Source organism: Caloenas nicobarica, chromosome 2 (genome assembly GCF_036013445.1).
Source record: "Caloenas nicobarica isolate bCalNic1 chromosome 2, bCalNic1.hap1, whole genome shotgun sequence".
Lineage (NCBI taxonomy): Eukaryota > Metazoa > Chordata > Aves > Columbiformes > Columbidae > Caloenas > Caloenas nicobarica.
Genome location: NC_088246.1, coordinates 117323158 through 117340307, shown reverse-complemented (window position 1 = coordinate 117340307; position 17150 = coordinate 117323158). Strand labels below are relative to the sequence as shown.

At 42.1% G+C, this 17150-nt stretch overlaps 1 protein-coding gene across 6 annotated transcripts in view; it reads left to right on the top strand.

Annotated features, from left to right (window-relative positions):
- KCTD1 (potassium channel tetramerization domain containing 1) overlaps window positions 1–16810 on the top strand; it is a 103570-nt gene extending 86760 nt beyond the window's left edge. For all 6 annotated transcript variants that reach the window (XM_065628266.1, XM_065628265.1, XM_065628263.1 and 3 more), the window contains exons 3-5: window positions 8814–8958; window positions 11287–11592; window positions 14931–16810. In XM_065628266.1, the coding sequence (XP_065484338.1) occupies window positions 8814–8958; window positions 11287–11592; window positions 14931–15089 (610 nt within the window). In that variant the 3' untranslated portion in view covers window positions 15090–16810. The remainder of the gene's footprint in view (window positions 1–8813; window positions 8959–11286; window positions 11593–14930) is intronic.
- The last annotated feature ends 340 nt before the right edge of the window (window positions 16811–17150 follow it).

Here is a 17150-nt window from a genome sequence, read left to right as displayed (position 1 = left end):
TTAACAAAACAACATAGGCAGGATTTCTGGCTGAGTAGGCAGAGTTGTGAAGATCTTGGAAAGCTTGCTTCGTCATGGTTCCATTGCAGTGATTGTTGTTTACAGGGGCACATGAAGCACGATGCCGGGTTCCCATGGTAACACCCTGGAAAGGGGCAGAACTAGTGGTATCATAGCGCTGCTTACACAGTATATATGTGCTTAACTGGGATATCTGTTGGTTTTGGACTCAGAGCTTGTTTTGCTCATATTTTTCTAAGGGATTTCATGGAGAATGTGAGTGCTTCCTAATTTCCAGTGATTTGTATGTGGAATTTTGATGGTGAGCCTTCTCAAGGGTACAGAGAAAATTCTGAGAGCTAACAGTGGCTAACAGTGGCTTGAATGAAATTCATGAGAGCTGAGAGGCAAATTGTACAAAGGACTACATCAAAGAATTTCCACCATTCTGAGAAGTTTTTGTTCTTGGTTGTTTTTGTTGTTGTTGTTGTTTTTTTCAGCATCCAGATTTTTGAAAGGGAAATGGCTCTAGTAGCCTTTTTAAAGTTACTTTAGCAGGTTTCTGCCTTTGTGGAATCTGCATTTGCAGGTTTATCAATAGGGATTTGAAGATGAGTTTTGCTGACATGTCTCTTTTAAGAAAAATTGAAAGGCTTAAAGAAGAGTGGGTAGGAACTAATATATTTTTGCTTTTTACTTAAACATGATCCCAAGACACAAGTTCTACTTTATTATGTTGCTGCCTGCAAAGGGGGTTCAGTGTTCTGAATATACAGATTATCATGGCCTTTGGGATGTTGTGCATTCACTGGTTTAGCTACTTTCCAGCTCTTGGTATTGAAAGATAAACACTCCAGTTCTGCTCCTATCCTCCATTATCTGTACTCACAGCAAACCTGACCATCTTAAACATGATTAAAATATAATCCAAAAGTTATTAGGTAATTATGACGCAAAGTACTTAATTTGCCATTGCACCCTAATAACTTAAAGGTACTCCTGATAACTTAGTAATAACCGTATCATAAGCAAAAGGACACGGTTGCTACTAACTTAATAGGCAGCTTCCCTCAAGATAAAACATAAATAACGTACCTCAATGAAATCGGATTCGAGCTTAGTAAAATTATCTTGGCAAGGAAAGAGAATATTTGTTAATTTTTCTGTGAAATGTTATCATTGCCAAGAAAAGTTGGTTACAAAAAACAGAGATGGCAAAAGTATTTCCATGAAAAATTGATTTAACATTTCATTGGCTTAAGTGATTTTAGGAAAACTGCTTTTGAAATGCGCTGGAAAACAAAAAGTTTTTAAGGACCTATTTTGCAAGATACCAAACACTGTAGGAGGTGTGGGGCTTAAAGGCTTGCAGAAGGCTCTTCAGTGGATCCAGGGCACGAGTGAGCCTGAAAATAGCAAGGAGAGACGGCGTTGTAAAGCATAAGACATTGGTGGTCAGGCTATGGAGCAGTGGGCGTGCAGGTGAGACGTTGCATGTCGCTGCTCTTTGCCTGACGTCCTGACAACTGGCTGAAGCAAAACACCTCTCGTGATGAGAGAGGGATGGTGGCAGGTATCTGCAGCCCCTGCTCCGGGTCTCCTTGACTTGGCACGTGGCGTGGGTCCGTCGGAACAGCGGCCGCTCAGGAAGGTGTCTCAGGGCCCTAGGGGCCGTGGTAGTGCTCTGTAGATAGTGCTTTGACTGGTGGGACAGCCTGTTTTGGGATTGCAAGACTTAAATTTTCTGGAGATGGGTCCGTATGGTAGAAAAAGGGAATAAAGGGAGTGTTCGGTATCTGGAGACAGGCAGAACTGTGAGGGTCAAGGACAGACAGGACGTCTTGGGGAGTGTCAGCAACTTCCGTGTATGTCAGGTGGAGGAACCTCACTTTGCCAAAAATGATGTGGATTGTGGAGGAGAGGATCCTGGTTTGGGGTGGGGAAACAGCTGGAGAGCAGAGGACAGGCCCCTCTCAGCCACATCTGAAGCCTGTAACACAACCTAAGAGGTTCAGGAGGTTTGGCTGCCATGGTATTGAAATTGCTTTAAAAATGCTTACCTGCCTAGCCTTGTGTGAAAATATGCGGATTTGGGTTGCAGCCTGTTCTTCTTATCTGTCTGCATCTCTTTGGTGCACCAGAGCAGAGGCAGAAGGTGTCTGGTAAGCAGAAACTCCCTGGCCCATCATCTGCAGTCTGGGGACTGTGCTCCCCTGGCCTCACCCTCGCTGCCGTCGTGCGATGTGGGAGATGGTTTCCATCAGCCCACATAGATGGCTTTCTAGCCGGGAGTCACCAGCTCTTGACATTCCATCCCAGCTACTTATTCCTTTCTTTTTTAAAATGTCAGCGCTTCTACAAGTGTGATTTGGGTCTGGGTGAACGATGGTCTTGAATTTGGGAATGGGCAGGCAGAGCATTCCAGGAGAAGGCTGTGACAGAGCCTGTGGGTTTTGGCATGTTTCTGTTGGGCGTTCGGGCACCAAACACCTACCATAAGGCTGTCAACCAGTATGTTAGGTACAACGGGGGAGTTCCTGAATTAGCTGTATTTCGTAGTGTAATCATTACTTCTGGTGTGAATCTCACGGGTTTTAGATCACCTGTTTAGCAAGAGAATACGAGTTATAACTTTTCTTGGAAAAACCTCCTTTTCTGGCAAACAGAGATTAGGATGTTGCTATTGACATCAGAAGCTGTAGCCATCCATTTTTTAGTTCACCCCAATGTTTCCTCTTTTGTTCAGCTGTCATTTAATTGCATGTCTCATCATCTCTGTGCTCATCTGCAGTGTAGAAAGCCATAGCTTGCTCTCGTGTAAGTAGCATTCCTGCAACATGACTACGTGCTGTTGCACAGTTTATTCTTTTCCAGTTAATGTGTCCATTTGTCCATGTGGGTTAGATCCAACAACTATGAGTTCATTTTGTAATAATGTCTGATTTTCTTTCGTCTCTTTTGCTGGTGCTGCCTCTGATCAGGCAGGTTATAGCAAACGCTTTTTGATACCACCTCACTCATCGTTTCAGATCCTTCCCATCTGCTCCTCACATGCTTTATTCTGCATTTAAGACTATTCACCACTTCTTGTCTATCTCGATTTCTTCTAAAGGTTTTATTAGTCCTCTGAGCTTGCCCTTACCTTTACTTTTGCTTCCGTGCTTGAGTAACAATCTTAAGATGTTTGAAATGATCTCCATGTAAGTGATACACTTTTTTAATCTTTAGCAAATATTTCCACAAAGCTTTGACGTCCTTCTACTCAGTATCTGGGATTTATCTGTTCTTTAAAACGGCATATAACATTTTCTTTTAAATCTCATGAGAACAAGTGTTTTAATACCTCCTCCTGTACATCTTTCTTGCTCTATCATCTTGGCTTCTATATAAATACCTTTTCTGTAGAAGGTTTAATGAGACTTTAGGTTTTAATACATTTTTCCCCTGTTACCTTTGCTTTCTAATCATTGTATTCGTGCCTCTTCTGATAATGTAGGAACTGTCTATGCCAAGGAATTCCTGAGACTCATGGACATGAAACCTTAAATTAAATGTAAGGAGGAAGAGATAAGAACAAATTATAATAGGACTGAGAGCAAGAGATTACAACAGGGTATTTGGTTAAAATGTGGTTTTCATAATATATGTTCCTGAAAGTTGCAAATGTATTCTATCACGTTTACGAGCCAACTTTTGTTATGCAGACTTACAAAGGTTGCTATGTATTCAGTCACTGCGGATTCAAATGATGTGAGATATTCAAAAGAGAAGAGTAGGTTGTTACTGCAAATTGGTCCTCTGAAAACAGAATAGAAACCTCATCATTCTCCACTTGGGTAGGACAGCATTTCTCCCTGGTGTGGATACCTCTTCAAATGTACTACGTTCTAGGGGACAGTACAAAATTATATAATTTAGACATACGAGGAAGTAAAATTAAATAGCCATGAGATGAGCATACCATTAGGCAGATCTAATTTATAATGGGCTCTTATGCAAATTGCCTTTGAGCACTCAGTAAAAGAAATTAATAAGGACAACGCGGACTAAAAAGTCACAGAGAAAAAAAAAAAGTAAAAGCTTATTCCAGCTTGCTCTCTGCACACCCCAGAGTGTTAAATAAGCATTCCCATTAGCCACAAAAATATAATGGTGTTATAATAAAACTTGCATTCACTTGTCCGTTTAAGGGTCAACCCCCTACTCAATTTGCCACAGCGGCTCCAACCAGGTGGGTAAGATTTCAACAAAAATACTTTTCCTTTGGCATGTCATTCATTACTGGAGGGAGGGAGAGAGATGTGTTTCCGTGAGCGCTTTGCCCCTTGCCAGCCACTGAATATCTGACCTCAGTGGAGTCCCAGGCAGTTACTTGCCCTGGCATTAGCAGGGGATTACGGGTGCCAGGGTATCACCAGTGCTTCTCCTGCTGCACAGTTCCCTCTGCTGGGTTACTGAACACCAAGAGTTCTCCCTTTTTGGGAAAGCTGACAGCTTAGAACTCTTGAAAATACTATATTGAAAAAAAAAAATCAGTTTTGAGGTTGTGTCCTCTGATAATTATAATAATATGAGAAATAATATACTGAATAAATTAAATAATAAGGAATCTGTGTTTCCTCAGGAAAAAAGTTCTGTTCCTACCTTAGATTGAAAGTAATGCAATATTCTGCATGCTTGCAGGCATCAAGGCTTGCAGCTTTTCTATGTTCCTTGTATACTTTTGATTACAAAAGGGAAGAATTTTAGCTCTGTTCACTGAATCTGTGAAAACAATCCACAGAACTGTGTAAGTTTTCTTACTGTTAAGTCGTGCAATAGTTGACTTATTAATATTGGCCATCTTGTTCCTAACTATTGCTGCTTTCCAAAATTCTCCACTGAGGCAGAAAATATTAAAGGAAAATATTTTTCTTTATGTGTATAATAATATGTATAAATACTTATACACTGAGAGAGCAAGGTCATAACCGCTTCCTCTATATATACGGTTTTGCTGCAGACTGAGTATATTTTTATACAAACAGGACTTGTTTTAGAAGAATTTGCAAAATCCTGTAAGTAACGTCATCTTCCTGTGCTAGATTTGTGTTCTAGAAATGCTGCTATGGGAGTGCTGGTCTGTGGGGAGAAGAGTCCGTCTCCGTACTATTTTTTGGAGTTAAAACGCTGATCTGTTCCATGTCGTGTTGCTTTTTCCCTGCTAAAACCAGGCTTGTGGCTGTACCTGTTTTGTGTCTTTAAAGTAAAACCAAATTCTCTGACAGAAGCTGAGTTTTCCACTGGTTATATTTTCAACCCTTGAAGCATTCAATTTCTGACAGTGGAATATGATACTTAAAGCCATAGACATTAATTATTACCCACTGGAGGTTGCACTTTCAACCCATGGGACATTAATTTTCCTGATACACAGAAAATTCCAGCCTGTTAGTTTTAATTAAATATTTCAGACATACATTTTCTTGTAAATGGACTACAGTTACTTATTCTTTACCCTTGATATTTGGCTAATTCTGCATATAATTATCAGCTTATTTTGCAAGCCTCCTTCAAAGCACTTTCCTGTTTGGAAATCCATTCAGTTGTTATGTATTTGTCATTAAAAAAAAAAAAAAAAGAAAAAAAAAGAAGTCGTCTTTGCCAATCGTCGGCCGGCGTTGTCAAGAGGGAGATGGGGAAAAACATCTTTCAGGTTTTCTTGGGAAGTGAAACTATAATAAACGTTACTTAACCATCCCTTCCCTCGCCAGCGGATTGATGCCTCTTAAGCGTTTATAATTACAGTGTGCGACCAAGCGGGACGAACAGTGGACCTGTGGGTGATGGGGAGGGTGGTTACTCAAATATTATTGTACAGAAAAGTTGCCAAGCGAGGCACGGCAGAGAGCTTGCCGCTGTGTTTCCAGGAACCCGAGAGAACAGGGGAAGGCTGGAGGGCGAAGGCGTTGGTCGCTCCCCAGATCCTGGCATGGCCCAGGCTCCTCTCCCGATGGGTGTAGCAAATGCAGCTTAGGAGAAGGACCATGCTGCTGGATTTGGGTCATGTATCATCTCAAGTCTGTCCCTGGAGGCCGTGTGAAGGAAGCTGGTATCTACATTTTGCCATATGAAAAGGCGAAAAGGCTTTAATGCTGTTTACAGAAGTCTTTCTGCTGGGGGTCTACCCTTCCAAAACTGTTTTAACATGTGAAAGTGCAGTTGTGTATTTCAAAGTGATCTTGGGAAGGGAATTTGGACTTTGCAATTCCTTGGTTGTTGTTTGTTTGGTGGTTTGTTGGTTTTTTGAGGGTTTTTTTGGTTTTTTATTTTTGTGGGGTTTTTGTTTGGTTTGGTTTAGTTTGTTGTTTTTTTTTTCTGCTGCTGCAAAGCAGCAGTGCATTAAGGCAGTGCTTTCTGTTAACTCTTGCAGCCCAGACCCAACGAGTTTCAGGTCCCAGGTAGTCCCCGTCGATGGTTGTGTGCTCTTGTCAGCATTACGGTTTTGTCAGAAGGCTCCGTCCTCTGATACTATCTTGTTCTTCTCCTAAACAATTAATAAAATGAAGACAAAAGGCCTAGAGGTTTAAAATGTGTAATTATAGTAGTAATTTAGAACTAGGAAAATGCTGCAGAAACCAATTACAATTATACATTTCAGTAATGACTGACTTGGCCAAATATATATGTTTTGTGTGTGAATTCCACAACAGATTCCAAGAGGACATGCTCAAATATAGGGGAAAATTAATTCTAAATGCTGAGTGCATCCATATTAGACATAAGTATTGCTCATCCACCTCGTGAACAGGAACCTCTATTGTATGGCCAGTCACAGCATACATTCGGAGCAGCAGGGCAGGCAGTAACAAGTATCGGAGGAAGAAAGCTTGGATAGTTCTAAGGGATGTTTTTGAAAAAAAATATTTTGTACCTCACCATGCAGCAAAATATATTTAGTTCCTTACATGTTACAGATTTCATGTGACTTGAATTGATTCAGGCATTTCCTACAGAATTGTAAATGAGCAGCTGAGGTTAATGGGGTTTTGTTTCTTTCCTGGTCTTCCTCTCTTACCACTGGTGAGAGACTTGGGTTCTGTTCACAGCTTGTGTACTACCGAGGTCCCTGACAAACATCACTCCAAACCCCATTTGGGTTGGCCGTGCCTTTTTCAAAGAGAGGGTGTCTGGCTCTGGGTGTGACCCCGATGTGTGGTCACCCGGAGCCCCATCCCTCTGCAGTTCCCCAAGACCCCACTGCAGGCCCTGCCCTCTCCCCCTCTTTGGGAACCACTTCTGCCATTTGCCTCTTGAAGCTTTTCTGGAGATCCCCATCTGCTGGCTGATGGATGGGGGTGTCTCTCAGCCTGGGATGCTTCATGCAGCCAAGAGGTCTTGTCACCTCTGAGGGGTTTTTTTTTTCTGCTGGCGGTGAGGAATGGTCATTTCTTCACTTTTTTTAAAACAAAAATAGTGTGCCATGACTCTTCATTCTATCCTTTTCATGAGAAAACAGACTTGTACCTTATCCTACATCTGTCGTCAGGGCATAAAAGTGCCTATCAGTCCCCTAGCTCCATGCTGATGTCCAGCGATACTACTATACACTCTTTAGTAACCTGCAGACATTATACTGTGCTGGTTCCCAAAACAGATTGGTTCTTTTGGAACAAAAGCTACATACAAATGAGCCTTTTCATTAAAATAATGAAAACACAGTGCCTGCAGAATATTGCAGAATGTAACAGGTTGTGACAAGGCTCTGAAATTGTCAGTAGTATCTCACACAGTGTCCATGTGACGTATGGCAAGCAAGCTATTTCCAGGCCATTTTGTTTACAGTTCAGATGTTGGAAAGAATCAAAAAATACTTCCACATTGCACCTACAGTATAAACACGTACATAAAATCAATCATTCCTGCTGATTTCACTGGGAAACCACCAGTGACGCAGGAACATTTTGCAAACCCAGTGCAGAAACGCAAAGTATATTTCGTGTTACTCTGGCCAGGGTTTTGTTTGGAGTTTTCAGCCCTTCCTACTGCTCTAGCTAAAGCTGGTTTGTGGGGCCCATGTCTAGAAAACTTGTGTGCACCCAGCACTGAAGTTGCAAGAACTGTTGGCAAGCAATGTCTGCACGGTTCTGGCGGGTCGACTCTAAAAACGGAGGCACTTTTCCTGATTATTTTAGAGTATGCTAATTCATACCTGCCACAAACAGTTAATTTTTGCTATGAAATCATTATCTTGCATTGAAATGTTATAACCTTTGTATCCCCAGCTACTTATTCCCACAATGTGCTGCCCCCTCAGCTGTGCCTGTCTGAGTGTTGGTTGCAGTAAATGGCATCCAAAAAATGAGCTGACTTTAAAAACAAGCCAAAAACAAGCAAACAACAACAATTTCCTAAGAGCAACTTCCGAACTAATCAGGTTCATCATGCAGTCCCCGGGACAGCAGAATGAAATCAACCAAGAGGGTTGGTGCATCTGGCGGGATGACGCCTGCTGATGTGGACTATCAAGAGACATGTCCAAAATAATCGAGGGGCTGTCATCCCATGAGACATGGATTTGGGCAGCGAGGCTGGTGTGAGGGGCTCCTGCCCCGGCTGCTTCCCCACCACCTCCCCAGCTGTGCTACTTAGGAGTTTCTGAGGCTGTGCTGGAAAACACGCAGCTTAAATTGTGGTTTGAAACCAGCTCCTTTCTTACAAAGTGAAGCCACGGAGCTGCTTCGGTGAAGTCATTGTGAGGTGATTTTGCAGCATTGGGCTGTTTGAGCTGAGCTTGGTGTGACTCTGCCACTCGCCTCTTGTTTCCTCTCCAGAATCGGCCGGCTTTTCGATGGCACGGAGCCCATTGTCCTGGACAGTCTCAAGCAGCATTATTTCATCGACAGAGATGGGCAGATGTTCAGATATATCTTGAATTTTTTAAGGACATCGAAACTCCTCATTCCTGATGATTTCAAGGTGAGATTTCAAGGGATTTGGGTGTTTTGCCTGTACGTTGGTAAAGCAAGTATCTGGCATGTAGTCAAAACAGAGCCCCAGACAGGCGGGCTTGTAGAGCATGTTGCTTTATTTCAGGTGCGTGGCAAAAGTAAGCATGGCCTTGCTAAAGTGGCATCTATCAGCCTTTCTTAGAGTGGCATCAATACTAAATTTCCACCTCCTGGCTCTAACATTATGGAGCAACCTTGCCATGTTTTACCTAGGGAAATTAAGTATGGTGGGATGCTGATAGAAACAGAAAGGATGTTTCTATCTGGAACTGACTGCTCATGAGCTTTGCTGATTACTTGTCCTCTCATCCACTCTTATGCTTCCCCTCTGATTACAGCAGCTCCAGCTTCCACTCCCACGCTGAAATTCAGAGAATGGTGTAGGAATCACAGTACTGACAAAATAAACTGCACACATGGTAATATTTGAGAATTAAGTCATAAAATATTTTCTTCCTCAGACTCTCGTATGCACACTGAAAGTTTAATTTTGGAGTTTTAGAGAAGTCAGGGATGAATAGTTCCATGTTTATTATTTAAACTTGAATAAAGAGCCCTTTTTCTTTTTCTTTCTTTTTAATAACAAATTAAATTTGTGGTAGTTCACCATGTTAGACATTAGCCTCCAGAGGCAGAGCTTCAGACTCCATGTGATGTTCTGTGTTTACCCACTTGTAGATATGTGGGCGTATATGTGGTGTCAGCAAAGAGAGCGCTGGAGACCGCAGCTGCAAACAGAACAGATCTTTATCGTTACCTAATGAATGCAGAGCTGCATAGCTGGCAGTGCCATTAGTTCACCATAGGAAACACAGCAACTCAGATTGAACAGGAGAGGTGATGAGGGGAGGGTTGGAGCAGTTCGCACCGTGCAATCTATTATCCATCACATCTGGGACAGATTTTCAGGTGTTTGGGGCATAATAGGCATGAGGTTGAGTTCAGGAGCCGTATTGCAGCAACCATTGAATCACCTGCTATAGACGCATCCTTACTTCTCCCAGGCGTGACAAGGGTTAGCCGTACCTGAATAATGTGGGGGTTTGGAACTAGCTGATAAGCATCACATCCCTCTTTTGAAGCCTTAGCATGGCTTTGTGCTGCTCTCGGCACTTGTCCTGAGGGTAATCGAAAATACAGAAAAAAAGGAAGAGCCACCTTCCATGCGGTATTAAGAAGTTATATATGCAGAGCCTTTTAAATACATAAATATACTGTAACTGTGCTGAAATTAAAAATGTAACTCCTGGCAAGTTCACCCAACCAACATGATGTTCAAAAGGAGTGTCTTTTCCAGTTATGCTTTAAGGCGTCCAAAAGATAGGTGCTTAAAATGAACAGAGGTCCTTGTGTTTTAGAAACATGTAGATTAGGTGGCTTTTTTCTTGCACAATAAACGTAAGCAGTATTTTGAGCCTGATTTAGGTGTCCCATTCTCATAAAGCATTCTGTCTGTAGCTCAAATTCAGAGCCGTATTGACTGTTAGCAGTCTTCCTTTGTTGTCATCCTGTTTCCTAATTCTCATGTATTGCTTTTCTCTGTATAAATATTTTCCAAATGGTCTTACACTCTTAAACCTAGAAAAACAAGATTTTTATTTGTTTTTTGTTTTTTGTTTTTGTTTAAAAAATGGCAGTAGACAGACTCCAGATCATCAGTTTTAAATTACTTCTGTATTGGCTGTGCTTTGAAATGCATTCTCTCTGCTCTGGCATTTGAAGCAATGTAGTAAACAATACTGTTGGCAAAATGGGGAGGTATTAAAAAATACTTAATTTTTAAAATGCAGTAATATGTGCAATTCATTATGCAAATATCTGAATCATTTTACACTTAGAACCATCGCAGGCTCCCTCATTTACATTCTTATACCTGTTACAATGCCTGCTAGTATTGCTGTAAGACGCGATGGATCCTAGTGATGAATTTTCTGAATCCTGATTGAATTCTGTTCCATCTGTTCAATGAGGTCATTATTCTATGACATCACCGTGGGGATAAAATATGGGAAAACATGGGATTTTTGCCTGGGTTATTCTGTAGCAGGAGGGAGTTGAGCAAGTATAGCTTCACTCTCCCCTCCCAAACGCTGCTGTACCCAGTCTGTTTCAAGTGGCTGATGGTTATTTTTTGCTTGCACTGTTATTTTATTACACCTTCTTACACAGTAATTATGAACTATGTCCAAAGGGTTCCAGATCTAGAGCAACGTTAGCCTGAATAACCATATAGATTAAACAGTACGTTAGCAATGCCTCTTTCTTAACTGTGCACAATAATATATGTGTCTTTCAGGACTACAGTTTGTTATATGAAGAAGCAAAGTATTTCCAGCTTCAGCCCATGCTAGGAGAGATGGAAAGGTGGAAACAGGACCGGGAGAGTGGCCGCTTCTCAAAGTCTTGTGAGTGCCTGGTGGTACGAGTTGCCCCAGATCTTGGAGAGAGGATTACACTGAGTGGCGATAAGTCATTGATAGAAGAAGTGTTTCCAGAAATCGGTGACGTGATGTGTAATTCTGTCAATGCTGGCTGGAATCACGACTCGACGCATGTCATCCGATTTCCACTGAATGGATACTGTCACCTCAACTCAGTTCAGGTAGGAAGTCACAAATGCATTTTTTGGAAGGGAGCCTGCTGGCCAGGTGTCAGTGGGTTGACCGTGTTCCCTGGAGTATTTTGATGAACAAAATCAGCTAGAGGCTTTGAGCGAGTTACTTACTTCTGTGGGTGAGGGCTGCTTTCTCAATTCACACATATGATCGCTGAATCTCTTTGCAAAACAAGCTACAGTGGTGTTAAAAACCTGCTTTAGGAGGTACATGTTTGCCTCAATATAAAGACATTGTATATTTGGAGAAACATTTTTTTTACTTTTGAATTATAAGGCAACCATTCAAGCCTGCTTCCAGTCCCTTGCGCTGCTTGTTATAAATTGTTTTCTGGATTGATGAGAGGGCACAGTGACATCTCAAGCTAGGGAGGGAAGGTGCCACATCCTCACTTAGCTGTTTTGAGGGTATTGGGCTGTCGCTTCACCTGAGAAAGATGGTGGAGATGCTCTCATTTACTGGAGTCCACAGGAGCTCCAAAACTAAATAAGAGCAAAGGAGGAAAAAGGTGAAGCCCCGGTCTCTTAATCTGGGGAAGTGATGGGAAAGGGGAGTTGATATGAAAGGACTGGACAGTAGCATTGGCCAGCTGCTGAAAGGAGAGCCACACTTCCACCGAGGGAGAACACAGCCAGCTGCCTCCTCCTTCCTGCTGAAACAGGACCGGGTATTTCTGGGGAAGCGAGCAGCCTGCAGCCACAGGAGAAGGCATCTGTTGAGTCTTACCTTCAGAGAGGGAGCTTTGGCTCAGCTCCCTCTGCAGTCCCTCAAACTGGGATGTCCTAGAGGGGCTTTGACCTCCTCAATGTGAAGGGTACAGTAGGGGGAAGTTATCACAGGTGTGGTTAAAAGGTAGCGTGTCATTTTTCTAGTGTTACCCAGGTCTCTTGTATTTGATAAAGACCTCCCTAATACTTCTTGAATAAATCACCATATACTTTTTACTTTGGATGAAGACGTGTTCAGTCCTCCTCCTTGCTGAGGTAACAAAAAGCGTGCCTGCTTATTGCAAATAGGGAACCATCTGTTTCTGTGCATAGTAAAGCATGTAGCAATATCTAAAATCAGTAGCTGTTATGAAATGGATAAGAAAAAATGTGGGAGACAAACGCAGGTAATTTCTGGAAGAATCATACTGAACTTAGAAGTTATGGTGTCATTTTTTTAATCCTCTGTGGGTTAAAAAGAACCTCATACACCTTTTTCCATCTAGTTGGCACATCCTGCTCAGCCAGCACTTTGGAGCGAGAGCACTTCTTCACATCTGGAGTTGTCACTAGCACAATTGATGCTGTTCTGTTTAGATACACCTCCCAAATGCTGCAGACTCATGAGTGAGTTCTTACACAGCAGAAACTGGCAAGCTGAGCTTGACATTTTTCCATCTGTCAGGTTCTGCTGTCCAGGTAGAGAAGTTCTGCTCTGCTCCTTCCCCGGAGGAAAGGAGCTGAGCAGATAGGCTAGCACTTCACACAGGAGTCTGGATAGACCTTTCTAGATATGGTTAACCCATGTTATGCTTGAACAGTTGTATCTCTTATTGGCCTTTATGTCATGCTGAAACATCAAAGTTGTTTTGTCATAATGACTAATGCAAATTTAGAACAGCCCTACACGTAAAATTACAACTGAAAACGGATAGAACTCTCAAGGAGGGTTATTTAGCCATATGTCATATGATAACTGTCAAAGCAGTTGTATCCTTTAGCAGTTTATCTCTTATCCTGATGTTTACTTTTTTGTCACACAAATAATAATTACCAAGCATATTTACTGATGTGAAGAACCCAAGTCAGAGTGACAAAAGATGCACAGGCTTCAAGAGGGATGGTGACCCCGTGTTGATAATGCTGCATCTGCTATTTTGGGGGGACATAAGCATCTCCCAGTCCTAATAACCACGTGGAGTGGGACAGGGACAACCAATAGACCTAGAGAGTGAAGTGGAGACTTCATGATTTGCCCAAGACTGGGTGAGTTTCCTGACCAGTTGCTACCATTGCATTGTTTCTCAGGACCTAAGTTCTCCTGCTCTATTTTTCAGTGGCTTGTACTGAGACATACCAAGGTATTTTGGCTTATGTTGTTAAAAGCTGAAGATCAGGATAAACAAAAATTGCACAGATGTTTTGGTGGTTGCTTCAGAGTCTCTTCTCCCACCTCCTCATTTTTGAGATTTGTCTGCTGTGTGGTTAGCCATGCTCAGGTATTTTGGAAAGACATTTGCCAACCTAAAGCAATGCGTGTGAAGATATGGCATGTCTTGTTGTAGGTGTTTTCAAACCACAGCGCACTTCTCCCCAAATCCCAGTCCTCTACAACCTTCTGCTGCTCTGCTTGCCCTTGCTGTCCCAGCACACATGCAAGCCAATTTGCTAACTAGTGAAAGAGCTGGGAAAGACTTGGTAGGCACCTGCTGCCAGTACAGCCCCAGTGAGGTCCAGTCATGCTGGACAGAAGATCCCACATCCTGTGAGGTGTAGGAGCATCAGTCCCCGCTTGGCACTGGTGGCCATCACAGCTGACCCTGTGGTGAAGCCCTGCAGTTACAGTAAGACATCATGAACACAGGTAACTAAAAAATTGTGGAATAGTGACGTGGAAGCAGACCATGCTTGTAGCAGCCTGGAGTTGGTGCTGGGAGCTGAGGTCTTTGCACCATTGCTCCTTGAGTACATCCCCCTGCTGCCCCAGGAGCCCTGCCTGACTCTTCCCCTTTTTTTTCTTTTCTTTTTGCCGCTGTATTTCCCACTGGAAACAACGTTCAGGTTGTGAAAAGGGAGAAAAGAACGTGAAGAGGCAGAACTCGTTAGTCCCATAATTAAAGTCAAAAAGTCCCAGGTTTTACCACAGGTAACTGTAGCCACAGATCTTTGTGATCATGGTTGGTTTTTAAGTGTCCAGAAAATATGATGGTAACTTTTCTGAAATTATGACTGCAGTATCTGTATTGTCACCACTTAGTTGAGATGTTTGCTCAGCATCCCCCAGTGTCTGCTGTATTTGCCCTTTTGTAGTGTAAATTTTGTTAAGCAGAGAATGTGATTTCCCAGATGTGTTTCTGTGGCTAGAAGCATACTGGATTTGTTGACAGTACTAGAAAATGTATTTTTCTTCATTTTTCTTCTTATTGCTCAGTGGCCAAAGTCAGTAGAAATTAGTCCAGTACAATGAAGCTTAGGGGATTAGTGTTACCTCACATTAGTGGGTCTGTGTAACCACTTTTGTTTCCTAGCTGGATCCATTTAAAAACAGAAGTTATCATCCTCAGACAACAATCTATTTATTTACTTATATATCAGTGTTTGTTTCGGTTTTTTTGCAGGTACTTGAGAGGTTGCAGCAAAGAGGGTTTGAGATCGTTGGCTCATGTGGAGGTGGGGTGGACTCTTCCCAATTCAGTGAATACGTACTGAGACGAGAACTCAGAAGGACATCTCGTGCACCCTCCGTCATTCGAATAAAGCAAGAGCCTCTGGACTAAAATGGACATGTTTCTTTATGCAAAAAAAAAAAAAAAAAAAAAAGGCAAAGAGAGGAAAAAAAAAAAAAAAAAGGGGGACGTTTCATGTGCAGTTTGGACTCCAAACAAGTCCTGGAACTAAAATTGAATAAAAGACACATTTATATCAAATATAGAGACCACACCTGAATTCATATGGGAACATTTGGAATAGTAGTAATAATAATAACCTCAAAGTGTAAAAGAAAACACACACACACATATATAAAATATGTATGTATATGTATGTATGTACATATATATATGTATGTATATGTTAAAGGGTAGGAAATGCAACAACAAAAAAGTGGTAGCTGAGGTTGGTGCTGTGACTGCCATTAAGTGTCCTAGGCCTCACTCGGGCCCACTTAACGGTGTACAAGCCATTACCATTGGGGGATTCAGAGACTACTCTGTACCCACTTTCCATTGCCAAACGGCCATCGACTTTTTCATGTGTACACACCTTGACTCAACTTTATTTGCATATGGAAGTTTATGTCTGTCTTTTTTAGAGGTGGATGGGCAGGTGTTCAGGAGACGACCATCCATTGCATTGGAAAGCTAGTCAACTGAAATTTTAAATGTAGTTTGTACAGAAGTCGCACACCTTTTGTCTGCCCTCACAGATGTGAAAGGTTAACTTTTCTTTTGAATGAGGTTTTTTTGTTGTTGTTTTTGTTTTGTGGTTGTTTTTTTTTTTCAAAGGGGGCCAGAATAATTAATATTTGATAGAGATGCTCTGGTTTGAATCTGCTGCTTTCCTACAATTTTTTCAAATTTTATAATGTATTAAATACAATAAACTCTGTTTAAAATAACAAGGGTCTGGTTTAAGCCAAGAGAAGCAGAGAGGTGGGATTTAGCTCACTGTGCATGTGGAGTGGTGGCCGCTCGGGCAGGCAGCGCTGCCCGTGTACGGCGGAGCGAGCTAAAGGCAGCAGATGCTGTTGCGGGCTGCTTGTCTTCCTCCAGCACTGTGTTTTGAGCTTTGTGCCGGTTTGAAGAGAGGCTTTTGATCAGATTTAATAACACCAGCTCAGCCCAGAAATGACCGTCAAAAAATGATACCTGCTTCTGTAGCCTTCGATGTGACAGTGAATAGCTGCATCCTTCCCCCTTGACTAAGGAGTTGGAAGCTTCAGCTCTCCAAGACCTTGCCCTGCTGAGTGTTAGTCAGCCTGTTTCTTTTCAATGTTGTTTGTTTCCCCCGTTTAAAGCTAGTGTTCTGCCTAGGGAGTGAGACAGTCAGTCCCTCGTGTTATGCCATCGGCTACGTTGCTCTTGATGGCATCGGTAAGTCCATGTCCCGCATTAGATGTCCTGCGAGTTGTTCTCTAGCAGAGTCTCACCGAGGCCGCCTCTGCAGCTACCTGGTTCAGGCCGGTGAGATTTTTGCAAAGGTGCCACGTCACGATACCACTGCACAAGACCGTTCATGAATTGATGCTTTCACCACCTAAGATGCACCAGCAACCACCACCTTTCCTCCAAAGTATCTTTTTATGCAATATTCCAGAATATGACTGTGTATTCATCCTAGTACGGAAGTTTCTATTGATGCAATGCTGCCGGCGTTCCATTCATTTTGGTGACACTTTGCTATTTATTTAAGAAAAGAAAAAAAGAGCTTGTTAAATACATGTAACAAGGTTTTTAATATAGTCTGATAACTCAAAAGCCACCATTTTTCTGGTTTTTATTAAAAAATGTCAGAGGGTGCACGTAAATAACTCTCTGGCAGCACATATCAATGGTTTTGAAATTATTGAAATGTGGAATGGGGTGGGGTGGGGGGGGGGAGGGACTCCAAAAATTAAGGTTCGTTAACGGGTTATTAGATCTTCAATGTGATGCTTATTTGTCTATTCACAGTACTGAAACAGCTGCCTCATTGAAAATGTTTGTTTTCAATTAGCAGCAAGTAGTCCTCTTACAAAATAAACAAATGCTTGCTCTTACTGCCCACAATTTGGTTGTTAGTTTGCATAGAAGTTGAAAGGCTAAAACCCTGGGAAATAAATATTTTTAACAGATCTTCAA